Source organism: Rhinoderma darwinii, chromosome 4 (assembly GCF_050947455.1).
Source record: "Rhinoderma darwinii isolate aRhiDar2 chromosome 4, aRhiDar2.hap1, whole genome shotgun sequence".
Lineage (NCBI taxonomy): Eukaryota > Metazoa > Chordata > Amphibia > Anura > Rhinodermatidae > Rhinoderma > Rhinoderma darwinii.
The window spans coordinates 37,283,652-37,311,311 of NC_134690.1; the positions used below are offsets into that span (position 1 = coordinate 37,283,652).

Here is a 27,660-nt window from a genome sequence, read left to right on the forward strand (position 1 = left end):
ATGAACCGTCATCCCAGGGCTGCAGAGCGTCATGACATCAGGTCGTCGGAGGGACGCGTCACCATGGTAAGTATCCTTATCTTTTTTTTCTGTGCAGTTTTCTGCAGCGGACATTCTGGCCGGAAAATGACACCACAGTTTGGTGCGGTATTTCGGCCGGAATACCCTGCAGCACACAGGGCATATACGCTGTGTCTTTTACGAAGTGTATATGAACATACCCTTGATGTTAGAGAATGGGTCCCAATGGGCTACAATTGATTAGGCAAGAACGTCTGAGAATTTGGTGTGTTAAGAAGGAACAAGAGTAAAATTAAGGAGATGTTAAGCCTTGATATATACAACTTGACAAGAAACGATATTCCAAATGTATCCTGAAATGGATAAGTATTATTTCTATTACGCAATGTTCCTAAAAATTCAGCTGTTGATAAGAACTCATTGAACCCCGGTACACGCGGAAGCATGCAAACGACCTGACATCCAATGCATTTTTTACCTAGTAAGAACAATGGGATTTTTTTATTTTTTTTTTAATGAGAAAAACTTTTTCTTATCAGATACCGGAGCTTAAATCCCAGATGAGGAGTTTCATAAGCAGAGGCTCGAGCTGCACAGATATGCCCTAGAGGCAGGTAACAAAGAAAGCAGCCAAAAAGGCTTTTTTATTAGATACAATAACATCTCCAGGTCCCCAATGTTTATCTCCTAACTCAATTTTTTCCCTCTGCTTCTCATTTTCTTATTACATATCCAGCCACAGATTCCCACAATCAAATTGTTCTTATTATTTTTCGAAGCCGGGGCGGGGGAGTCTGGACAATGGGCCTGTTTGCTAATACTACTTAAGGCCGGAAGGTGTGTTGAATGAGAGCGTAGACGGCTAAATCTCATACATCTAATATGAAAAAAAGCTCCGGCTTTCAAAAAGTTTATTATTATGACTCTTTTTACTTTTTTTTCCATCTAACAAGGGATTTCACAGACTCAAGTTCTTGCGATGCAATTAAAATGTATTTCTTTTGCATAAGGATGAGGCGGTCACTGGGGAGAGGTGGTTGCTTGTCCTTACAAGTCTAATGCAGTTTTTGCAAGGTCAAAAAAGACCCACGTTCTCTGGAGACTGTCAGTAAGAGGAAGAGTCTATCTCCCTGATGAGCTGAGAATTATGGGATGATTTTCCTATAAAAGATAATAAAGTTCATTGATAGAAATGTTAAATTAGCTTCTAAAGACAATAAGCCATTTTTCATACATAAGAGAATATTATCGACTATTGTAATTACTCTATTCCCCCAGTAGAGCTGAAGGGTAAAGTACTAACTCGGGCCAAGACTTTCAAGAACGCCCTCAAGAACAAACCACACTGTACAGTCCATGGAAGTCGTAATAAGGTTTTATACGTGAACAAAAAATTGTCAAAAATATTCAACCAAAATGCATGCCGTTGCCAAGAAAGATCTTCATCAAGAACAGATGATCGTCATCGCAAAGTGACCAGAATAATCTGACCCGCACAATATCTATCTGCTCCTGGCGTCAGCCTATATACATGTAAAACGTTCAAGACCAGTGTAGAATTAGGCTCTATTTACGTATCACTATTTTTTCCCGACATATGCAGCAAACGTAAAGCCACGACATGTACAACTGTATACACAGGCCACCATTGTACAAAAATTGATACAATATACGGTTTTCTATGCTGTCCGAATGAATAGAAAAGAACAGCAGGAATAACAAGTATACCAGCTCGTCAAAATTCTAAAATAAAAAAATCTATGAACCCAAAGTGCTTTAAAGTGTAACTAAACTTCGTCATAGTGACATGTTAGAAGTTTTCATCGATGGCGATGAGAGCACTGAGACCCCCACCGATCGCTAAAACATAGTGGCAGAAGAGCTCGGGTGAGCATTGTGCCGCTTTGTTTTTGATCGGCTTTCCTTGGAAAGTCGAGCGAGCGGTGTAAGAACTCATAGACTTTCTATTGAACCTATGCACCACTGCGAGGAAAGTCGATCATAAATAAAGCGACATTTATTTTGTTGGAATGTGCTGTTCACATTCATTTTTGTGTTGTTTATGTGATTCATATATGTGGGGTTAGTGACTGCCTCCATTTTTTGATCTTGCACCCCTCCCATTCTGGCCTGTCTGATTTTAATTAGTTTAGACAAAGGTGGAAAAAGTTCTGAAATTATTCATCTTGGACTGATTTTGTAACATGACAAAAACTGGCATTTTAACAGGGGTGCGTAGACTTTTTATATATTACCAAATATTGGACAGCGCTCTACAGACAGTACCTGTGCCTAGTGGTGCTCACAATCTCAATAGAAAGCCAATTCATTTACATCTATTTTTGAAGTGAAGGAGGGAGCCCAGGTTAAAACAGGACTACATACAAGCTCCATGTAGATGTGGCTCTGGTTGGTTAAATATCAAGTAGCCCAGTTATTTAAGTTATTTAAGGCAACAGTCAACTCCTTGAACATTTTTTATGCCTTATCAGCCAATGAAACACACACAATCTGTAATGCCGGGGTAGGGAGACAGACAGGTGAGCCCTAATCTACCCGCCACTCAGTCCCTGCCTACTTGCAACGACCCGTCCTAAGCGACGGCGTACAACTGGGCGACGGTCCCTACGCTCACTATGTGCATGACAGACAGACAGACAAGGGTACAAAGAAGCTAAGGGAAAAGGGGCAGATGCCCACGGCAACATCGTGAGGTATAAGAGTAGTGAACGAGCCGAGTCAAACCAGGAGTGTACGAGGTACCAAACGCAGAGCAAGAGAGTAGTCAGTAAAGCCAGGGTCAATATGTAGCAGAGGACAATAGTACAAGCAGCAGCAGCAGAGCCAGGAAACAAGCAGAATCACAGGCAAAGGAGAAGCAGGAAATGAAGGTATAAATAGACAGAGGTCGGGAGCTAGCTCCGTCTGGCCAGGCTGTGATAGGCTCTCCCACTCCTCAGCCTCCCAGCCTGAGTGGTAGAAGAAGGAGTCACTCTATCAGACTTAGGCGCAGGTGCAGACTGACTAACCACGGGCGTCGACACAGAAGCTGTGTCTGGCAGATCCTTTACACAATCCTCGAATTTCCACTTTTTTAGCTTTATATCTTCTTTGTTTTCACAATCCTTGAATTTAATTCAGGGAATAGGTAGATGCTGTGGGTGTACATAAGCTCCAACCCCACCTATTGTGACAACACCGCCATGCAGAGATGTCAACCCGGGACAGCCCTTCACAGGGTGATACTCAAGCAGCGGAAAGTGGCAAAATGGGGGTGGCCTTTTGAGAGGTGCGGCTTATGGGTGTGGATAAATGTATTAATATCAGACCAGAGCCCTATACTAATATCAGACCCCAAACCAGACCCCCTAGATATATTCAGACCCCCTATATTAATTTCATACCCAGACCCCTATATAACAGATCTAAATACAGTATATTCCAACCCCATACCAGCTATTTTAACATCAGACTCCAGACCAGACCTCGAACATAATTCAGACCCCAGACTGAAAAAGACCCCAGACTGAATATATTCTTACTCTCCTCACTCCCGGCTCTTGTTCAGCTCCAGTTGTTTCTGCACTTGGTTCTGATGCCATCTGGCATCGGGAAATCTTGTGCCCTGTTGCACATGGAGGTGAACAAGACCCGGGAGCGAGGAGGGTAAGTATACAGGCTGCTAGCTATTGGTTTAATCCAATAGAAAAAGACAAAATTTTTTTTGGGTTGTTGCATCCCTCCCCAGCAACCGGGTGAAAACGATGACCAAGTGATCGGGTGAGGGAAGCTAAATATAGGGGGACTCCTGGTAAAACGGGGAGAGTTGACATGTCTGTCTTTGATTCCTGGCAAGTACCCATATAAGGCACAAAGTATTTTCAATGCTTTGACAGTCACAGTACCCCAAAAGCGAAGCCAGCTACCCTGCCCTATAAAGGTGCCCCCATGTTAAAAAAAATCACACGCTCTTCCACTGCCTCTCGCATCTTCTCAATCAACTCTTCCAGTTGGCAACTTTTGTACGATCAATTTTTGTACGATCATCTTTAACCCCTTCCCGGCATTTGACGTATCCATACGCCAAAGTCGGGTACGGAGAGTATGGAACGGGCTAACGGAATGAACCCGCGCCATACGATGTGGGTGTCAGCTGTATGTTACAGCCAACACTTCAGAGCGGCTGTAACTCTCGAGCTCTCTCTCGAGCTCGAGAGCGATCCCGCTCGTTTAACTAGTTAAATGCCACGATCAATAGCGACCGCAGAATTTAAATTGTTACAAAGAGGGAGGCGACCCCCTCTAACAGCTCATCGCGCCCCTCCGCAACGCAATTGTGGGGGGGGGCGATGTTTGCTATGGCTGCCTGGGGGCTTAATGAAGGCCCCCAGGTCCGCCATCTTTGTGCTCCTATTAAGCGCTGCCTCCGGCAGCAGCCTGTCAGAGTCACGATATACTGCAATACATTAGTATTGCAGTATATCGTGCAAGCGATCTAACGATTGCTTGTTGAAGTCCCCTTGGGGGACTAATAAAAAAAGTAAAAATGCGTAAAATAAAGGGGTTTTTTTATGTAAGAAAAAATAAAAAAATTAAAAGTTCAAAAAAAGTCTGAGCTATTACAATATATCATTATTTAGCCCACACAGTGAACGCAGTAAAAAAATAATTGTAAACGCCAGAAGATCTTTTTGGTCAGCTAATCTCCCACAAAAAATTAAATAAAAAGTGATCAAAACGTTGCATGTACCCCAAATTTGTATCATTAAAAACGACAGGTTATCCCACAAAAAATAAGCCCTCATACCACTTAATCGACGGAAAAATAAAAAAGTTGTGGCTCTCAGAATTTGGCGACACAAAATACATTTTCTTTTTTACACTTAGGTTTTTACTTGTAAAAGTAGTAAAATATAGAAAAAACTATATAAATTTGGTATCGCCGTAATCGTATCGACCCACAGAATAAAGTTAACATGTTGTTTTCATTGCACAGTGAATTCGGTAAAAAACCACGTGCAAAAAACCATGGAGGAATCGCTGTTTTTTTAATTTTCTACCCCACAAATATTTTTTTCCCGTTTCCTAGTACATTATACGGCAAAATAAATGGTGCTACGAAAAACTACAACTCGTCCCGCAAAAAATCAAACCCTCATGGGACTCTATAGACAGAAAAATAAAAAAGTTATGGCTTTTGGAAGGTGGGGAGGAAAAAACGAAAATGAAAATCTGAAAAAGGGCTGCGGCGGGAAGGGGTTAAAAGAAAAAAACAGCCAAGAATGCCGACCGTAGGCTGGATCTTGTGTCACTGATGTCCGTATGCAGACAGCAGAGGGTCCAGTATGTGTGAGCGAGGCCTTAGGCTACATTCACAGGAGCGAGTCCGATTTACGTGCGTAAAAAATCCAGCGTATTTCTTGCATTTCATGTCTGTGCGCCATCGGTGTGCTTTGTGTGTGGTATGCGTTTTTCACGTCCCTGCAAGCACTTATTTTTTTTAGTTTCTCTGCATTTGATGCGTGAAACACGGACAGCACACGGATGTCGTCCGTGTGATGTCCGCGTTTTTTACGCACCCATAGACTTCAATTGGCGCAACGGACAATAGCCTCATTGAAATGAATGGGTCCGTGTGCTGTCCATTAGTTCAACAGCACACGGACGAGGATTACGCTCTTCTGGGTGAGCCCTTAGGGAAGAAAATCATGTTAGTTTACCAACGTCAGTGACAATGCGGTAAAGGCCTGACATTGTGTTATTATCCTTTATTTTCTATTTCCCCTGGCTCTAAATGTTATTAAATATTTTCCGCCCGCCTGTAAATTGGTAACGCAGCTGAATGGCCAAACATATGTAAGGTATACAGATTCACCGCCATAACGTCTCAGTCTATTAAGTCTTCCTAACAGTGATTTTACCCTATACAAGCGCGAGTCATGTAGTCCTGTAAATTGCCTTAATTTCCCCAAGTAGGGTTAACCAGGAGGCTGCGCTGATGTGTTGCTACCAGTCATCTGCCAGTAATGGGTTTGCATTAAATAAAGTAAATAAATGGATATTTCTCTGACACCCTACGTGATGTGCTGTCAGGTGCTCCTTACCTACGCAGTATTTTTCATTACCGCCTGCTCCTTCTGCAGTCCACTAATCAGCAGTCTGCCTCTCAGCGCACGTACGCGCAATGCAGAGACGTAACGTGACTCGGTCAAGAGTGAGAAATCTGTAAAAGGCATCCTGCTAAAACGGCCCACACTGAGATGTTAATGTGGTCGTCAATGGGTTCATTACACTTTTAATACCTTAAGCTCTGATTGAGCATGTAGTGCTGACATATAATTAGCCCGCCAATACTCCTCAGAGCTTCTCACAAACTCCGATGGAATCAGCAAGTTTTAGTCCGGGATGGCTACACAGCCGCCTGCAAAGTATAGTGCGGAACATGTCATATAGACCGAGTGTAGAAACGAGGGGGCCCCAGAGCAAAGAGCAAAGAGCAAAATGAGCCCCTGATTATGGCGCTGGGTTTTACTATCAGGTCAGAGGGAACCAGTATTTACCCCCACGCCCTTTTCATGAATCTTGGGCCAACTTCTCACTAACGCTAACAATGCAGTTCCTCTGAAGAGGGGAGTCCTATACAGGTTCTCGCCAACCTGTAATAAAGGGTAGTAGACCAACCAGGCCTGGGCACTTTCACCTAGTGCCCCACAGCAGCGGAATTGTCTGCCTGGTTTGTACGCACCTAGACCGAGGGCAGACATACTTGCATGGACTCCACAAAATGACAGGGGGAACGGGCCTCATACTATTCATTCACTTTATATACACCTTAATAGGGTGCATTTGGCTTTAGTCCTGCAGAGTTAATTAGCCGAATTGGCACGGTGTGATTTTTTTTGTCTAGCTCATAGTACACAATGGGTGGTTCAGTTCAATAAATGTTTGTACATTTTCCTGAGATATTATAATGGCGAGCTGATAGTGAATTGATTTATGAATCAGGAGGATCTATTTGCTGATCTCTCCAAAGCACCCATATATAATCATGCTTATACTCCTGTGGGCGGGGATAAAACACTCTGTAGTCAATCAGATAAAGTAAATGATGAAGCAGCAGGAGATGAGTGTGCTGATCTTGAAGGGGGCAGTGACCAGTTAATTGGTGATATTATAGTACTAAAGGTACCAACCATTTGTAAATTCACAGACAGTTCATAAAAATACAGGACTTTTGGTTGGTATCAGAGGGGGCAGTGCTTGAACACCTAACATAAATGCCCTGTGTCATGCACTGTCCCCTCAGGCCCTGCATTACACAGTATATGCCCGGCATGTTCCTTCAAAGGGTTGCAGGAGATTTGTAAAAGGCTGAGTTCACACCTGTGTAACTTTACGCAGCGTAACTGCCCCGGTGGTACACTGACCCTAAACCTGACAAAAATGGGAAAATAGTAAAAAAAGAACTGTAAGTAAATGACCATTCTTCTGTCATTGAACACCTTCTTCTGGTCCCTGTATAGCCTCTCTCTACAATGGGCCTCAGTGATGCTCCCATACTGGTGTAATGTCCGGTGGCAGTGAATTCATCCCCTGCCTACCAGAGATTGAAAGCCTGATAGCATGAATAATGAGAAAACTGTCAATCACCCACTGTTGGGCGAAGAAGGTTCTCCAGCTCATATATGAGTTGGGCTCAATACTCGAAATGTGTCCTCTTGCATATAGGGTTAAGTATTCCTCTGTAACATGCTGCCTGCAGTTTTTTTTTTATCTGACAGATAACAGCATCATGCCATTATAAATTATTTATACATGGAGACTCATCTCAAGTTCCGAGCCCCTCCCCACCTACCAGTGAGTGATTGACAGCCTCCTATGTCACATCATGAACAAAGAGCTGCCAATCGCTCACTGGTGGGAGGAGGAAGTTCTCAGGTCATTAATGAGTTTGATCCGAAACCTGAAACTCGTCTACTGGACTTGCACAGAGGGTTAAGTATTTCCCTATAAGATATTGGCCTAAGATTTTTTGGGCCTGACAGCTTATAGCATCATGCTACACTTAGACTAAGGCTACACTGAGACTTTTTGTAGCGTTAATGATTGATTTTTAATGCTCGAGTAACAGCTGCAGTCCACAAGACTGAATGCAACTCAATGTATTCCTGTGGACTGCAGCTGTAGCACTACAAAAAGTTCACACTTCCGTCAGAGGAAGAGAGGATCCAAAGATTAAAGGAAAGGAATGGTTCCGTTAGAAATACCATACTAGCGTTCAGGGCCGGCTCCAGGTTTATGTGGGCCCTTGGGCGACACAGACTTAATAGGCCCCTTTGCGGGGCAACCCACGGCGGCAGTAAAATGGCAGAAAACATCACTTTGTACCCCCATATAGACGTTAGGCCCTGTTTATGCACCCCATATAGAAGTTGGGCCCCCAGTCTGTACCCCAATAACTTGAGTGCCCTCTGTAGAAAGTGACACACAGTCCCCTCCCAGGTAGTGCCACATAGCCACCCCTCCCAGGTAGTGCCACACAACCCCCTCCTCCCAGGTAGTGCCACACAGCCCCCCTTCCTGGTTGCGCCACACAGCCCCCTCCCTGATAGTGCCACACAGCCTCCCTTCCAGCTGGTGACACACAACCCCCCTTCCCAGGTACTGCACACAGCCCCGTCCACCAGGTAGTGCCGCACAGCCCCAACCTCCCAGGTGGTGCCACACAGCCCCCCTCCCAGGTAGTGCCACACAGCCCCCTCTCAGGTAGTGCCACACAGCCTCCTCCTCCCCAGTAGTGCCATACAGGCCCCCTCTCCGGTAGTGCCACACAGCCCCCCTCCTTGGTAGTGCCACACAGCCACCCTCCCTATAGGTAGCACCTTTGGGGTTCCCTCTAGGAGTGGAATCCGCAGCCAGAGCATTGCCGACGGTGTTGTCAGGGGCAACCCCAGAGCCATAGACCCGGGCAGAGCACTCTAGCACTCTGCCTGGGAATCCTGCTCTGCTCCTGACATCACTGTCCATATATGGATAGTGATGTCCGGAGCAGAGTTGAAGTCCCGGGCAGAGCACAAGTAAATGCTCTGCTCCGGTACACCGGCTCTGGGGAAGCCCCTGACATCCCTGTCCATATATGGCTAGTGATGTCATGGGCAACTCCAGAGCCAAAGTTCCGAGCAGAGTGCTCTGCCATGACACTGCTCTGCTCCTGACAACACTGTCCATATATGGACAGTGATGTCAGGGACTCGCCAGAGATGTAGTCCCGTATCAGAGCCACTTCCAGCGCTCTGCCTGGGACTCTTCTCCTCCTGACATCACTGTCCAAATATGGACAGTGATGCCGTGACAACAGCAGCGTCAGCACCTGGCAGCCGAGTCGGCATCCCGAAGGGTAGTAGGCCCCGGCACTTGCCCGGGTTAGCCGGGTGCTGACGCCGGACACGCTAGCGTTATTATACGTTTACCTCTCTCCCGTCAAATGAAGAGAGGATCGAAAAATTAAACGGAAAGCAACGGTTCAGCTAGAATGACCATTTTCTCTTTTCTATCTATTCTTCTATCTTTTATCTTCTATCTATCTATCTATCTATCTATCTATCTATCTATCTATCTATCTATCTATCTATCTATCTATCTATCTATCTATCTATCTATCTATCTATCTATCTATCTATCTACAGTGATGTGCATGCCAATGTATCAAGTTGAACATAGTTTTTATGACAAAATGATCTCATTTTCTGTATTCTCATCTTTAAAAGATAAATCTGCAAAGACAAAAACAATCCGGAGACACGTCTCCAAAATCTAAGATTGCCCCTGGAAATTCAGGGCAGTCAGCGGTCAATAAAACTAAATTAGACTCCAATTTCCAATAATCTACTGTGTTTGTTACATTCTAATATATATTAATCAGTCTGGAGGGTTATATCCCTGCCCTTTTGGGTCACACACAGATACTCCAGAACTCATAGTGCTGAATTAATTCGATTATACTTAATTTCACAATAACTAACAAAATTAGGATATGAAAAACAAAAGTTCTTTTTGCTTTTAGGATCTCATTTTTGACAATAAAACCTACTAGATTGTCAAAGGCCCTCGAACCCCACACCCACATATGCATGAAAACCCAAGACCAAAACATGCATCCCAAGACCATGACAGAAGAGGAGGGTTGGTTACATCTATTTATAATGATTATATTATTTCCCATATCATTTACTGCATTTCAGAAACCATCCCAAATGGGCATTGAACCAGCCCCAACCTTTAATGACCACAACATTTATTAGGTATATATTTAAAACCATATAATCCTTCCATTATAGACCAAACTCCCCACATTGAGCCTTAATGGAAAAATGCTAATAGGAAAGGTGGACAGGACACAATGAAGTATTACAAGAACCACCAACAAACCCTACTCTATATGCCATAAACCCAAAAACATCTGAACCAAATATTTCAGTGAAAAGTTATCCCTTTGCGAATCATAGAAGTGTACCCCATATGAAGTGATATGGGCGTGGGGATGTACTGTCATATAACTAACTCATAAAGACAACCTCTGTCCATAAACCCATTAGGGCATATTGAAGTCATGCCTCGAATTCCCCTCTATAAGCCGGAGCCTCTAGCAAATACCGGATCTCTGTCCCGTCAACGTTTTACATAGTCGGCCATTCATTTGAGGCAGCCACAACGTCCCCCTGGCAAATACAGATCTGCCGCACTGGCCTCAACTTGAAACAGGCTTGTCATACAAAACCTTAACCTGTGTGACAAGTTGCCATATTTTGTTGTCATCCAGCTTTCTCAGATAGATTTATCACTTGAACAGCAGAGGATAACACAAGCTCAGTTACATGTGGAAGTGCGGAGGACACATGAGGCTCATGTTCTGTGGCCTTTACCATCTTGAGGACCTAGGGGGCTTTCACCACACATACCCACTGCCCAGGCCGGTTCTTCCCCGGTGCCCAGCATTTTCTAGTTACGACCCTGGCAGTCACTATTTATATATATCTTTATCGGTAGAATATCTGGGAACCCTACCTCTAAGAGAAACGGGGGTGCCTTGATGACTGTTCGGCAATCCTACGCAGCTGAGAAGAGGCAGAAAAGTGGCCACGCCAGTGTGTGGCGCTCTATTTTGAAGTCTAAAGGTCCTATTACACAGGCCTGTGCAAAGAGGACAATGACTGGCTGTTCTGCTTGATTTTGCAGCCAATAAATTGGTAATATGTAGGTGTCCCAATACTTTTTGTACATATATTTACATACACTGTATATACATACAGTATCTATTTGTGTAGCAATAGTAATTAACAATGGAACATTACTTTACTAATTGCGTGTCAGTAAGGTGGCGGTAAGAAACACAAATTTGCTAACAGAAAAATAAAATCATGTTGCCTAAGAGACTATGGAACCAATTAATGGAGCAGAATATTAGTACTGTTTCTTCATCAGCACATCTGGTGAGACTCCCCAACGTGTTACAGAAGACCACCTGGCATTTTAGTGCCTCTGTGGAGACCGCCTGCCGTGTCTGCTTGTCTGACGAAACCCAATACAATCATCGGAAAGAACATTCTGTACATGAGAAGTTACCTCATTAAGGTAAACATGTAGTAGAAGACCAGGAATGATCCTGTAAAATTTTGATTATCTAAACATCATCCTAGGTACTTCTGAGAAGGTGGACAACATCCTCAAAGCTACATAACAGCATCAGGGTCCTCATAATAGCGGGTATCAAAGTCAGAAAGTTATATTCTTGTATATAGGGGGTAGTACTATAGTAGTTATATTCTTGTATATAGGGGGCAGTATAATAGTAGTTATATTCTTGTATATAAGGGCAGTATTATAGTAGTTATATTCTTGTATATAAGGGCAGTATTATAGTAGTTATATTCTTGTATATAGGGGCAGTATTATAGTAGTTATATTCTTGTATATAGGGGCAGTATTATAGTAGATATATTCTTGTATATAGGGGCAGTATTATAGTAGATATATTCTTGTATATAGGGGCAGTATTATAGTAGATATATTCTTGTATATAGGGGCAGTATTATAGTAGTTATATTCTTGTATATAGGGGCAGTATTATAGTAGTTATATTCTTGTATATAGGGGCAGTATTATAGTAGATATATTCTTGTATATGGGGGCAGTATTACAGTAGTTATATTCTTGTATATAGGGAGCAGTATTATAGTAGTTATATTCTTGTATATAGGGGGCAGTATTATAGTAGTTACACTACCGTTCAAAAGTTTGGTGTCACCCAGACAATTTTGTGTTTTCCATGAAAACTCACACTTATATTTATCAAATGAGTTGCAAAATGACAAGAAAAATATAGTCAAGACATTGACAAGGTTAGAAATAATGATTTTTATTTGAAATAATAATTTTCTCCTTCAAACTTTGCTTTCGTCAAAGAATGCTCCATTTGCAGCAATTACAGCATTGCAGACCTTTGGCATTCTAGCTGTTAATTTGCTGAGGTAATCGGGAGAAATTTCACCCCATGCTTCCAGAAGCCCCTCCCACAAGTTGGATTGGCTTGATGGGCACTTCTTGCGTACCATACGGTGAAGCTGCTCCCACAACAGCTCTATGGGGTTGAGATCTGGTGACTTTGCTGGCCACTCCATTACAGATAGAATACCAGCTGCCTGCTTCTTCCCTAAATAGTTCTTGCATAATTTGGAGGTGTTCTTTGGGTCATTGTCCTGTTGTAGAATGAAATTGGCTCCAATCAAGCGCTGTCCACAGGGTATGGCATGGTGTTGCAAAATGGAGTGATAGCCTTCCTTATTCAAAATCCCTTTTACCTTGTACAAATCTCCCACTTTACCAGCACTAAAGCAACCCCAGACCATCACATTACCTCCACCATGCTTGACAGATGGCGTCAGGGACTATTCCAGCATCTTTTCAGTTGTTCTGCGTCTCACAAATGTTCTTCTGTGTGATTCAAACACCTCAAACTTCGATTCGTCTGTCCATAACACTTTTTTCCAATCTTCCTCTGTCCAATGTCTGTGTGCTTTTGCCCATATTAATCTTTTCCTTTTATTAGCCAGTCTCAGATATGGCTTTTTCTTTGCCACTCTGCCCTGAAGGCCAGCATCCCGGAGTCGTCTCTTCACTGTAGACGTTGACACTGGCGTTTTGCGGGTACTATTTAATGAAGCTGCCAGTTGAGGACCTGTGAGGCGTCTATTTCTCAAACTAGAGACTCTAATGTACTTGTCTTGTTGCTCAGTTGTGCAGCGGGGCCTCCCACTTCTCTTTCTACTCTAGTTAGAGCCTGTTTGTGCTGTCCTCTGAAGAGAGTAGTACACACCGTTGTAGGAAATCTTCAGTTTCTTGGCAATTTCTCGCCTGGAATAGCCTTCATTTCTAAGAACAAGAATAAATTGTCGAGTTTCACGTGAAAGCTCTCTTTTTCTAGCCATTTTGAGAGTTTAATCGAACACACAAATGTAATGCTCCAGATTCTCAACTAGCTCAAAGGAAGGTCAGTTTTATAGCTCCTCTAAACAGCAAAACTGTTTACAGCGGTGCTAACATAATTGCACGAGGGTTTTCAAGTGTTTTCTAATCATCCATTAGCCTTCTAACACAGTTAGCAAACACAATGTACCATTACAACACTGGAGTGATGGTTGCTGGAAATGGGCCTCTATACACCTATGTAGATATTGCATTAAAAACCAGACGTTTGCAGCTAGAATAGTCATTTACCACATTAACAATGTATAGAGTGTATTTCTGATTAATTTAATGTTCTCTTCATTAAAAAAAACTGTGCTTTTCTTTCAAAAATAAGGTAATTTCTAAGTGACCCTAAACTTTTGAACGGTAGTGTATATTCTTGTACATGGGGCAGTATTACAGTAGTTATATTCTTAGGGCATGACCACACGTGGCGGATTTCCTCCGCAACTGTCCGCATCAATGCCGCACAGAATCTGCGTTGCAGATTCTGCTGCGGATCTGCACAAAATGTGCAGAAAATTGATGCGGACTGGCCGCTGCGGACTGCAGGAAAAGTGCTTCCCTTCTCCCTATTCAGTGCAGGATAGAGAGAAGGGACAGCACTTTCCCTAGTGAAAGTCAAAGAAATTCATACTTACCGCCCGTTGTCTTGGTGACGCGTCCCTCTTTCGGCATCCAGCCCGACCTCCCTGGATGACGCTCCAGTCCATGTGACCGCTGCAGCCTGTGCTTGGCCTGTGATTGGCTGCAGCCGTCACTTACACTGAAACGTCATCCTGGGAGGCCGGACTGGAGACAGACGCAGGGAGTTCTCGGTAAGTATGAACTTATATTTTTTTTACAGATACATGTATATTGAGATCGGTAGTCACTGTCCCGGGTGCAGAAACAGTTACTGCCGATCGCGTAACTCTTTCAGCACCCTGGACAGTGACTATTTACAGACGTCTCCTAGCAACGCTCCCGTCATTACGGGAGCCCCATTGACTTCCTCAGTCTGGCTGTAGACCTAGAAATACATAGGTCCAGCCAGAATGAAGAAATGTCATGGTAGTAAAAACAATACGCTCCGCAGCACACATAAGATCTGCGGACTTCATTGCGGAATTTTGACTCTCCATTGAAGTCAATGGAGAAATTCCGCCATGAGTCCGCCACTGCTCCGCAACAGACAGAGCATGCTGCGGACACCAAATTCCGCTCCGCAGCCTATGCTCCGCAGCGGAATTTTACGCCTAGTCTAAACGAACACTGCTAAATTAAAGTGTAAGTCAATGGACAAACGGCACCGCTGCGGATTAACGCTGCGGAGTGTCCGCAGCGGAATTTCAGTGAAATTCCGCCACGTGTGAACCCGCCCTTATAAATAGTTTTTATTGGGGGGCCCTGGACTTGCAAGCCAAACCTCTGCCCCATGCAGACATTTCAGATACAGTGAGGTTTTGTAAAAAGTGACTGAAAACAAAGTTAATTCACAGAGGTTAAATCTGAGTTTAATTACAAGATAACAATAACTGGTTTCTGGTAATTTTTTTTCTTTTTGATGGATTAGCAAACTTCCCTTTGACTGTGAAACAGCAAGGATCCCATATTTGCATATTTCTTGCTCCAGATAATGACCTGTGCCAAATCCAGCTGTGCACAAAGCCTTTATCAGCAGCCGTCACACATTAAGTCCAGGTTACCTGGGTGCTGCTATGTTCTGCTCAGACATTGTGATATGGAGGCATGAATGCGCTGGGAGCCCCGGTGAGTGACAGATGCAGGATGGAGATAATGACTGCTCTCCATTGTCTCTGTCTGATTGTAAATTATACATTGCTATAAAATCTCCCTGCGGTTTGTGCTGTTTACCCAACATGGATAGAAGTTCCTTAATAGGAGTCTTAGCATTGGTTCTATTACAGGGGTTCTGCAGTCTCAAAGTCAACAGAGGTCGGAACCGAGAACCTCACTGATGACAAGGGTGAGAAGGTCCCAAAACTCTTAAAATTGAGCAATGTTCATGTATGTGACATTTCAGAATATCCTGGCGGCTGGAACACCCCTTGAAATTATAAATGGGGGACCAGGCCATATTGTGCAAATCAGATGGCTGAACAACTGACATCTGATTTAGCTTTTGGACAATCCTTTCATGTTCAGAGAATATCCCAATGATAAACTGGTCATAGGGTGTTCTACATTTAGAACCCCTAGAGATCAGCTGCAAACTGTAGGGGAATGTGATATGAAGTGTTCAATTTACCTGCAGTGCCACCACAGGGGAAATAAAGAATTACACAGTTCTCATTTAAATCAACAGACTGTCCATGGATGGCTGGGTCCTCCAGAGTGAGAGACGCTCTTTGTAGCCATTCCCCACTCTGGAAATTCTGAGTTAATCGAGAGGCAATCCCCTGTTCTGGGCCTTCATTAATTAGCCAATCAAAGTATTAAAAATTGGGTTTTTTAAGTCAGAATACCCTGGAATCGGACATTTTGAAAGCCAACATGCGCGATTCCTGCTATATTTGAAAGCAGAAATAGGGGCCTGTCAGACTACCCCTATAGACAATAGATTATTAACCATGCCGGATTTGAGTGGGAAGTCTACCAGGAGGAGCCACATAGGGCGACGAGACCAAAGACTTTTACACTATTACCTTTTAGTACACTTTTAAGGCCCACTGTTCATATCCACTTACTCCTCAGTACTTTTATTCCTTTTATTCTTTTTTGGATATAATTACGACCGTGTTTTAATAGTATTATTATTACTACGGCGTTCATTCATCGCACTGCGGGCTTGCTCTGCGTTTGCTTTATATTATGGTCAATCACTGATGTATGATTATGACTTCCATTACCCAAATTTGGGCTCCTGGAATCCACATTCATCTTTAAGGCCGCACAATGTTTTGATGCATAATGGCGCTCATATATTTACAAGGAATCCATTTTTTTCATCTGCTTTGAGTATTTCCTCAAAGCAGCGAACCAAATTTCTCGTGAAGTTTTTTTTTTTTTTTTTTATGTTCCATATCCTGACAAAACCCATTATGTCCATCTTCGTCAAACTAACTGCGCTTTTGTTATGGAAATCCTTAAGTGCTTTTTGGTTCCAGGTAAAATGAATACAGAAGACTGTTCGCAGGTTGATTAACAAAACGTCCCCAGTGTGATTTGTCTTACACTGAGCGCATCGCGGGACGGTCGTACGTTTATAATATTGTGGTAATGCTCTGGAGGATAATGTCTCATTAGGACACCATCCGCTTCTGTTTTACTATTCAGGACAGGACATGTACAATGGCTGGATGCTGAAAAGGGTTTGTGCACTTACAACAAACGCCAAAGTAATTATCCGCAGAGGTTTTCAATTCAATCATCTAGACAGACGCCTCTTAGGATTGCAATATGAACATACACATATGTATCTATATCTCTTTATATTACACGGACCATGACGTATTCAAAAGAATAGGATAATTATTAATTATGCAAAATCATTTTAAAGGGGGTTTCCATTTTTTTTTTAAACTCAAGCTTAATCAGTGTAGAATGGCAGGTCTTGCAACTTTCTAATATACTTTGTGTATCAATTCCTTACCATTTTAAAGATCTATGCTTGCTGTCAGTGATTGGGAGCAATCTTATGCACATCAAGAGGTCGAATCCCTCTCCAGACCTAATATTTCTCACAGCTGAGAGTTTGTTACAATTGTATGAAGTTTAGGCAATGCTCTGTAAACTAAACAGCCTGCACTCCATCCTGATACATTTTACCTGCACTGATACATTGCGGCAAACTATCCGGACAGGAGTGAGATTTGTGCCGTTGATGCAGACCAGGGTTCTGGAGAGTAAGGGCATGGCCACACGTGGCGTAATTCTTCCGCAACTGTCCGCATCAATGCCACACAGAATCTGCGTTGCAGATTCTGTTGCGGATCTGCCCAAAATGTGCAGTAAATTGATGCGGACTGGCCGCTGCGTATTGAGGGGAAAGTACTTCCCTTCTCTCTATCAGTGCAGGATAGAGAGAAGGGACAGCACTTTCCCTAGTGAAAGTAAAAGAATTTCATACTTACCCGGCCGTTGTCTTGGTGACGCGTCGGTCTTTCGGCATCCAGTCCGACCTCCCTGGATGACGCGGCAGTCCATGTGACCGCTGCAGCCTGTGATTGGCCTGTGATTGGCTGCAGCCGTCACTTGGACTGAAACGTCATCCTGGGAAGCCGGACTGGAGAAAGAAGCAGGGAGTTCTCGGTAAGTATGAACTTCTATTTTTTTACAGGTTGATGTATATTGTGATCGGTAGTCACTGTCCAGGGCGCTGAAACAGTTACTGCCGATCGCTTAACTCTTTCAGCACCCTGGACAGTGACTATTTACTGTCATCGCCTAGCAACGCTCCCGTAATTACGGGTGCACACACGTATTCACCCATAATTACGGGAGCCCCATTGACTTCCTCAGTCTGGCTGTAGACCTAGAAATACATAGGTCCAGCCAGAATGAAGAAATGTCATGTTAAAAAACCAATACGCTCCGCAGCACACATAACATCTACATAACATCTGCGGACTTCATTGCGGAACTTAGAATCTCCATTGAAGTCAGTGGAGAAATTCCGCAATGAGTCCGCAAACAGTCCGCAACACCTCCATTGTATGCATTGTACACCAAATTCCGCACCGCAGCCTATGCTCCGCAGCGGAATTTTCCGCATCGTCTAAACGAACACTACTAAAAAGCAGTGGAAGGCAATGGAGAAACGGCTCCGCTGCGGATTAACGCTGCGGAGTGTCCGAAGCGGAATTCCAGAGCAATTCCGCTACGTGGGGCCTTGCCCTAAGGGACCCAAAAGGTCCCTCTGTTCCATATGAGAAGACGAGCACTTTAAATTACACATGTTAGATGGGGGCTCTGTTACAGATTATGCATTGGGCCCAGGAGCTTCAAGTTACCCCTCTGTGCTCTATTCTGAGGATTGTCATGGCTGACTACAATGGTAGCAAACGCTCGGTTGTGAAAAGTATTATGTAGAATGGGTCCATTCACTGACAGCAATTAGTTGTGGTGCCTTTAGCACGGTAAATGGTAAGCAGGCCTCCAGATGGGACAACCCTTATAAGCTATACGCCTGATTCAACCAAGCCCCATCCCATCCATCTCTATCTAAACCAGCTCTGCAGTCCCTTCATTCATAGGATCAGTGCGGGTCCCAGAAGTCAGACCCACACCCATACGAAAGTGATGGCATATCCTAGAGATACCTCATTAATTTATATGATGGGAATAACCCTTTAACATTAGCACACCTCTAAGCATATACAGGTTCTTGTTTGCCCCATCTCCTTTCCATGATGTAGGGAAGTAGCCAACATGAGCTGGGCCCATAGCGGCCACATGGACTGCCTCTATGGTACGTATCCCGCTGCTCTGGATGAACATTGTAGGGTGTTAGGTAGGACTACAAAGACATATGCATTTTTTTTAGACTTTCCTAACTGTAACAATAAGGCCCTGTTCAAACTTCAGAATTTTCACACTGATTCTGATGCGTTTTCCGCCAGCAACAAGGCTCCCATTCATGTCAATGGGAAACTGTCGTGTTGTTCAGACTGGGCAGAATTTTTACAGGGCGGAATAGCAAACTGCCTCGCTGAAAAAAAAAGTGACATGTCACTTCTTGATGTGGTTTCCGTGGCGTACTCTGCTGCAAAATCAGCATCGGAAGCCACAAGCAGATTATGGGGATAACTGTGGCAGAAAACCATGTGTCAGCCTTGGATTTCTGCTGCGGAATATCTCATGAATACATGCCTAGCTTTTCCACTGGAAAAATCTGTCGTGTGAACAAGGCCGAAGAATTGTTCAGGATTAGAGTAAACACTGCTGCTTTCTTCCAAAAACAGCGCCACACCTGTCCATGTGTTGTGTCGGGTATTGTAGATTGGCTCCATTGAAGGCTGAGCTGCCATACCACACACAACCTGTGGACAGGTGTGGCACTGTTTTTGGAAGAAAACAGCCATGTTTTTCTAATCTTGGGCAACCCCTTTTAACTCACAACAAGATGAAATTTTGCTACATGACATCATCACAGTCCATCATGGAGAATACTTCAAAATGCATTGTAAGAATTCAGGAAATTTTTAACTCTACATGCACCCTAAATTCAATACTTTTCACTTATACTTCACCACTTCCAAGGCCCAAAAATGTGAACAAGAACTTTTGATATAAAATACAATAGTTACATAGCTACGGAGGCCATGAGTGACATCACATAGGATCTTACCGATCATGGGGGATTCTATAAAGCTCCATGTGTTTGTCTGAGGCACGTAGGACTGCAACACCCCGGCCGCCCTGCCAGCTTCATTCACTCCACCAAACACGTAGATCTTGCCGCCGCACACCGTGGCTGCTGCAGAGTGTACCGGTTTGGGAAGAGCAGCTACCGTTTCCCACTGGTTGATAATTGTATCGTACCTAAGGAAGAAACAATGAATGCCTGTTAAAAACAATGGATTCTGTAGCCGAAATACTCACAATTGGGAAGTTATGTAGAAACATTACAAGGTGACTCCAATCTACAAAGTGACGTCTCCATATTGGGCTGTACACACAAGAACCTCGAAGACTCGTCTGTCCGGTAACCATGAACCGGCCACGTGATGTTCTTTATACTGTGAGACCATCTCTACTTGTATCATTGAATCCCACTAAATCCCTTGTCTTTTTGTACAAATGAATCATTAAAATATTAAATGATTAATATTGACTTTTTTCCGTAGTGGGGGAGGGGAGGAACAGCAGTAGACTTCACTTATTATAAGAAAGGACAGTTTTAACAATGTCAAATAGACCACCTGCTTCTTGCCAACGGAGGTTTTCACTAGTAGGCTAGAGCCACACAATGTCAGACATTTACTGCCACTCTGGCAGCATAATTGATGCGGTGTACAATGTAGCAGAGCTTTTTGCCCCATAACTCACTGAGATAAGCTAATATGGTCATTTTACCTGCAGCCCTATATAAAATCACACATACAGATGTGCCCTTCCTTGCGTTTCCTCTTATCGCAACATATCCTGAGATGTATGGTACGAGATGAGCAGATTTAAAAAGAAAACATGATTTCGTGATACTCTGTCGTGAGATGTCTATGCCATATGTGTCTATGTCTGGCCACCCAGTGGTTGTGATATGGATTGCAGCCTTTCAAGAGTTTTGCTAGCATGTCGCGATATTGTATTGAATTTGTTTCATAAGAAATGGGAGTTCTTAACCAAATTCAAGCAAAGGTGAGGGTGGAGACGTGAATTACAGCGAGTTGTGCTAAGTGACAAACTCAACTCTATTAGAGGCAGCAGAGGTGTCGTAATGCTGCTGGCTACAAAGTATTTTGCTAATCCTGTTCCGCTCTGTTATTTTTTTACAATGTATATGTGAGTGGGGATGCTGGGATTGATAGTTCTGTTTTATTGTGCCACAGTCTTCTGTTGGGAGATCACCGCATACAGCAATCAGCGCTGTAGAACATCATCTTTACTTATCAGATATGTCGCTGCCTGTAAAGATGATGTTTTTGACGTTTAGGGCCACCTTTGCACAGTATGTATCTTAAGCAGAAAGAGCATGTTTCGTTTTCATTGTGGTTTTGCTCTTTTTTATGTAGTGGTGATTATAGTCTTCACACGACGTACTTTGGTGATGAAAAGTCCGACCCGATCAGAAACCCGCCCCATGCTCGCCTATTTTTGATTTGGATTTCCAGTTTTATGTGCCACAGATCCTCACGTTGATCAGTCACCAGCTCTTCCACATGAATCCACATCAAGAAGTAAGAGTGATGAGGATTTCCCATTAAAATGAATGGGACGCAGACATCACGCAGATTTTGGGGCAGAATACGCATCGGAATCCATGTGAAAAAGACTTTGTGTGAACAAGATTTTAGACTCCAAAATTCTCTGCTGAATAAGTCCCTTTTCCTGACACAGAGCTTCCAAATCCTCTGCTTCCCTTGATACTATAATAGAGTTAAATGATAAGATCCTGCCTTCCTGCAGCCACCACTAGGTGGAACTGTTCTCCTACAGCTCCCATTGAACTCATCTAAATTTGTATGCAGTGTGCTCCCCTAGTGGCGACTGCAGATAAATATAATTTTTGCAGGAGCAGTTCCGTTTTGGGCTTATAGTGTCTTACCATAGGCCCCATAGCAAAGGCATAGTCTACCTCTATGGTGGGTCACAATGCATATGAAGAGATCCCCAAATAAACAACACAGGATACACACACAACAGCAGGAAGTGAAGAGATATATAGGATGAAACAATCTACAGTATGTCCTGACAGGTCAATTTTTATTTTTTATTTTGTGATGATTCCTCTTTAAGATACTACAGTAACAAATCCATATCCATTATAGATTGCATGTAAATTCTTACAGATACATCATACGCTGGGCTAAGTGTTATACTCGGTGCCATTTGCTCCATTAGATGTAATTATAAATGAAGTCTGTGCCAGGTGACTCATTCACTATTAGGTATTCTCCATTTAATACCAGCGAACCCATAACAGACTATATATTTTTTTTAATTATCCGGCGTACGGCATTCAAGGCACATCCGCATTCGGTCCACAGTCTTTCCATGAATACATCTGACCTTTCCTCACTCTATTCTTGTAAATCAATAAGGCAGCTCTCCAGCAGTAACTATACAGGGATAAGCTGTTATTTTACTTAAAGATTTTATTCAGTGGAACTGATCAGATCCGTTAAATAGTACAACATGATGTCTCTCTCAGCCCAACATTAATTGGATTGCTTAAGCCGACCTGCTTAAAAGGAGCCTTTGGTCTTACTGGCGGGGTGAACAGTAAACTCTTGTGACTTCAACTCCTTAGCTCGATACAACCTTTTGTCTTGTACAAATGATATGTGTGTGGTTTACATAAAGAGGAGCCCAGGTGTGGCCATAGAAATGACATAAAACTCACTGTGGGTTACATGGTTACAAAGTTGAAAAAAGACACAAGTCCATCTAGTCCAACCTATAATCCTGTGTTGATCCAGAAGAAGGCAAAAACCCCTATGAGGCAGGTGCCAACTGCTTAAAGTGGTTGTCCGGGCATGGGAAACTGATGACCTATTCACAGGGTAGGTCATCAGTATATGATGGGCGGGGGTCCGACACCCAGACCCCACACCGATCAGACGCTACGGCTGCTTCCGGTCCAGAATAGCAGCCGAGCTGTAGTACTGCCGCTATGCAGTGTATAGAGTCATCTGCTTCCGACATCCAGAGCAGCTGATTGGTGCGGGGTCCGGGTGTCGGACCCCCAGCAATTATATACTGATGACCTACCCTGTGACTAGGTCATCAGGTGCCCATACCTAGACAACCACTTTAAGCAGGGTATAACACCTACTCCAGCATATGATGTATCTGTAAGAATTTACATGCAAACTATAATGGATATGGATTTGTTCGGGTGTCAGACCCCCACCAATCATATACTGATGACCTACCCTGTGAACAGGTCATCAGTTGTCCATGCCTGGACAACCCCTTTAATATTAGGGTGAAAAAGTCCCATTTCCAGAATCTAGTATCCATAACTTGAAATATAATATTTTTCAAGAAAGGGCCCTCTTGAACTTGCTTAATGAACCAACCATTACAACATCATGTGGCAGAGTTTCATAGTCTCACTGCTCTTACCATAAAGAATCCTTGTCTGTGAAGATGTAGAAACCTTCTTTCCTCTAGAAGTAGAGGATACCCCCTTGTCAAGGTTACAGGCCCAGGTCTAATAATTAGTCTCAGTTTATTTCCTTGAGCTTTTTGTTCTGTTAGAGCAGAGTTCAGATTAGTGACTCCAGCTCGGTTACAGTGTCTTTCGGAGTCTAAAGGAGTCAGAAATATAACTCCTATACAATCAAAGGCGTAACTTAAAGCTCCTGGGCACTAATGCAAAATTTGTAATAAGGTCTCCTACCTACCATGTGCCATTTCTAATACTAGTGTTTTCTTATGTGGCAGAGGGATCTCTGGGCCCTCTTAGGCACCAGGGCCTGGGTGCCACTGTTACCTCTGCACCCCTTACAGCTACGGCCCTGTATATAATTTATGATGAGTATGTCAGAAAGTCACTCTATTGCTTTCTACTTGTCTCTTACCATTTTAGTACTGCAGCTCTGTTTGTTCAGATTGGCTTCCTATAGACTAGAAATGATGATGAATATAGACATCAATTGGATTTACGAAATGGCTTATAAATATTAGGAAGGCCCGTGATGTTTTTGGCAACTTGGCTAATGATAAAAGGTCCAGCCCATAAAATCTTCTTACAATATATGTGTATATTACATAGGTAATTCCCCTTTGTCAGCACTTAGACTGGTTACAGGGCCAAAAATCAATGTGGATGCCGCCCCCCTCCCCCCAATGTAGACCACACACTCAGTTCCAGAAGTCCTCAGAGCACAAGATACACTGGACATCTGATAGATAATCCTACATAACCCTACAAAGAACCTGACACAAGAACTTTGCAATTTTTTTTCGATATTTATGGATTTATAAAAGTTGTTTTACAATCACCACATCGCTCTTCCTCACCTTTTCCTCCTCCCTCTTTTTAATTAATATATATTCCATAATAGGGTGGTGCACACCAAGACGTGTCAACCCATACATTTTTGATCACCAGGTGATTGATCCTTTGATCCACATCACTACCATGTTGGGACAGTAACCACCGACCAATTCCGATTCTATGTAGGTAGTGTGGTGGTCTACTGCTGGGGGTATTTTATCTTACACATCCTTATATGAACTTTGAAACTTTATAAAGGACTCTGCAAAGTTTGTTTTTGGTTTTGATGGCCTTGTGACGACATAAGAGGATTGTCTGAGGGAGCATTATCCCGGTGGTCTATGAGTGGATGAATACCGTTTCTCGATTTTTCTCTTTTTCTTATAGTAAAAGCTTTAATGATTATTGGTGACAGTTCTTTAGGTCCCCATGGTGCTGCAATATATACTTCACTCATTCACAGGCACCTGGACTAGTGTACAAAATAGGAATCAGCAGCTATTCCTTTTGGTCCCAATGGAGACTGTTTTTTTTTCCCAATTTTTTGGGTTGTGTTCTAATGAGATCTACGGAAGTTCTCATTCCTGAACTGCTATAAAAATGTAAAGTTGGTTCCTAATGTTCCCAGACACTTTTTAAAAAAGACTATATATATTTTCCACCCTCGTCATGGAGTAACAGCGGCCTCTCCAAGAGTTTGAGGTCTTAACATGGTTGCTACCTTCATCATGTCAATTTTTTGTTTCGAATCCACATGGCATGCATGTCTGTCTCCTATTTTTAAGTCAAGGTCATCCCAAATTTTATTCTAAGAATTTCCCCATGAAAAACTGTCAAATATATATAACTTTGTGATGATCCTCCCACAATCACAAAGTGTTGTTTTGCGCACATTCCTACTATTTTGGGCCAGAGGGCTGCTACACCACCCACATCTTCCTATTCCTTGTAGGTCGGAGCATATCTCCCTTCTTTACTATGAAGAAGATGAGCCATGCACAGGTTTACTCGGTCTATAAGGCCAAACTGAGCAGACCCCCATTTTACTAGTCCCAGAGCATCTATTCTATGTATGCCTTTGTTAGTCGACTGCGCAATTGATTCAGACAAAACGACGGAACCCTTGCACAACTGAGACAAACGGAAACCATTGGCACCGGATCCGTCACCACTGAAAGCAATGGTGATGCAAACGGAAACCTATGGTTATGACAGCAAGCTCCGACGGAACGTCAGAACGGGACCCTGACGCCGATGTTAACGAAGCCTTAGGGCGGTCTCCTAAATTAAGTTAAAACTCACAAGTCATGTTATTTTAGTTTCATTGTGGGCAATGCGCCACCCAAGCCAAATTATTATTGGTCAATATGTTTTTCTTATTAAATAAGAGTTAATAGTTTAGATCACACTTGGTGAAATCATCAAATCATGTTTCATAGATGGACACGAACTACCAGAGATAAAATATCCAAGACCCTTTTTTTTTCTGAATATGTCTACTGTATATTGTCATGCAATATATATTTGGTAGGTTTGACATCACTATTCTCCAATGACATCATCAATCTTACAACAACACGATTTTAGAGAATACGGCTATATGGTGATCTGGCCGCGAAACAGGTTGCACCGCCAAAGATCGCAGTAACGAAAGTGAATGTGGCCACATTGCAATCCACAAGTTGCCGTGACCACGGCAGTCAAAGGAAACCCTAAAGCTTGGATTTCTTGTGACTGTAGTACCGCGATAACCTGTGGGACGCAACAAAGCCATATTCCCTTTCATTACTGCGATGTAGCCAGCGTAACACCCGCAATCACACAGTGATCTTTAGATGTGCGACCTGTATTGCGGCCAAAGTCCTAGCATAATCCATACATATTTGGAGTAAACAAAGTGCTAAGAAAGACAATAGACAGTGTCATAGGCCCAATAGCAGAGGGTGCCGCATGTTCCATTACTGTCCTATGCAGATGGCAGGGCCCAGTAGACCTGAAAAAAAGTGATGCAATCAATTGGTTTAGCATCTTTTATAATGTGACATCACAGATTCAGGAACAGTGATGTCATTAACATCAGCCTTAGGGTCCAAGGTCTTTTCCCTTAACATACTGATATCACTAGTTTATAGAATATATAATTGTGAGCGGGGTTCTTTAATACAGAGACCAGCTTTGCTTTTTTTTTTTTTACTTGTTCCTTATTTCCTGCGTAATTCATCCTACAGACAAGTTCAAGATGAGCGCTCACTGAGCAAATGATTACAAGATGGCAGCGTATTCCTGCCTGGACAGAGGATCACTGATACGCCATCAGAGCGCTAAATTAGTTTTGCCGTCAATGGTATTTGATTTGATCGGGTTGGTGACCGTGAAGATGTACAGTTAATAAACTGTAGATGAAGATTCATTTTAGACAATGCCATGAGTTCAGTGGCATACTTTTGCTTTTTTTGCTTCCGAGATACAGTAATGTGGCAGCGATTCAAAAGCCTCTTGTAAAATGAGCCTGGGAGACGGCAGAAATGACTACGCTTTTAGCTGTCAAGTATATCTGTGTAATGGTCTGCTCTTTCGACTTGCATATTCTTAAAGACGTGTAACATATACCCGATATTGTGCTCACCACAATTCATCAAAAGATGTCAAGAAGTGACATCGCTGAGAAATGAGGCGCAGGAATCCTCATTCCTCACGATTCAGTAATACTGAAATAAAGGGTACGTATACTTTTCTAGCCATATTTTTTGTGTTGCTCCGAAACATCTAAAATACCAAAAGAAGTAACTTTGCAAATATATTGCTGAAAATTTTAAAAATCTATAGTTTGTATATACAGTTTCTATGCAGAACTATCGGTCTCCATGGTTACAGACTACAATCAAGCCCTGTGTAGTCAGATCCTGCAGTCATGTGTATCTCCACCTCCTCTACCTCTTCTACCCTACTTTCTTGTTGACCTGTGGGCAGTGATAGAGGGGCAGATGGACGGGAGTAAAGCACGACTACAGGATCAAACTACACAGGGTTTGTTTGTAGTTGGTAACCATTTTTAACATCAGTTGCTGGATTAATGGACTTTTACTTTATATATATTAGGCTAAGGCCTCATGGCGACATGAGGTCACCTGGAAGTGACGTAAAAATTGCAGCATTGCTGACTTATGCGAGAATAAGTTACACAATTGCAAGAATTCCAAATCTTGCAATTGTCATAAGTCACCCATGACTTTCTAGTTCACAGCAAGATATTGTAGTTGCTCGCGAGTCGCAGTAATGCAACGATTTTTACCGCTTTTCATGGGGGCGATGTGGAGCTCTAGCCTAAAGGGATTCTCCCAGTATAGAAAGGAATGGCATATCGCGTGACCCCCACCATTCCTCGGAACAAAGGGGGCTACACTAATTTTCATTGCACAGCGTTCAGGAGCCTCATTGTAAAGGAGAATTTTTGAAGCGACCTCTGTCCATTTGCTTTTGGAATTATGGGGTCCAAGAGGTTGGTT

General features: G+C 43.0%; 1 protein-coding gene across 3 annotated transcripts in view; it reads right to left on the bottom strand.

The window, feature by feature from the left end:
* KLHL29 (kelch like family member 29) overlaps positions 1 to 27,660 on the bottom strand; it is an 850,651-nt gene that overhangs the window by 55,142 nt on the left and 767,849 nt on the right. For 2 of the 3 annotated variants that reach the window (XM_075861037.1, XM_075861036.1), the window contains exon 13: positions 19,838 to 20,031. In XM_075861037.1, the coding sequence (XP_075717152.1) occupies positions 19,838 to 20,031 (194 nt within the window). Of the gene's footprint in view, positions 1 to 1,007; positions 1,183 to 19,837; positions 20,032 to 27,660 lie in introns of those variants that run through there. The other variant, XM_075861038.1, reaches the window with a different exon arrangement.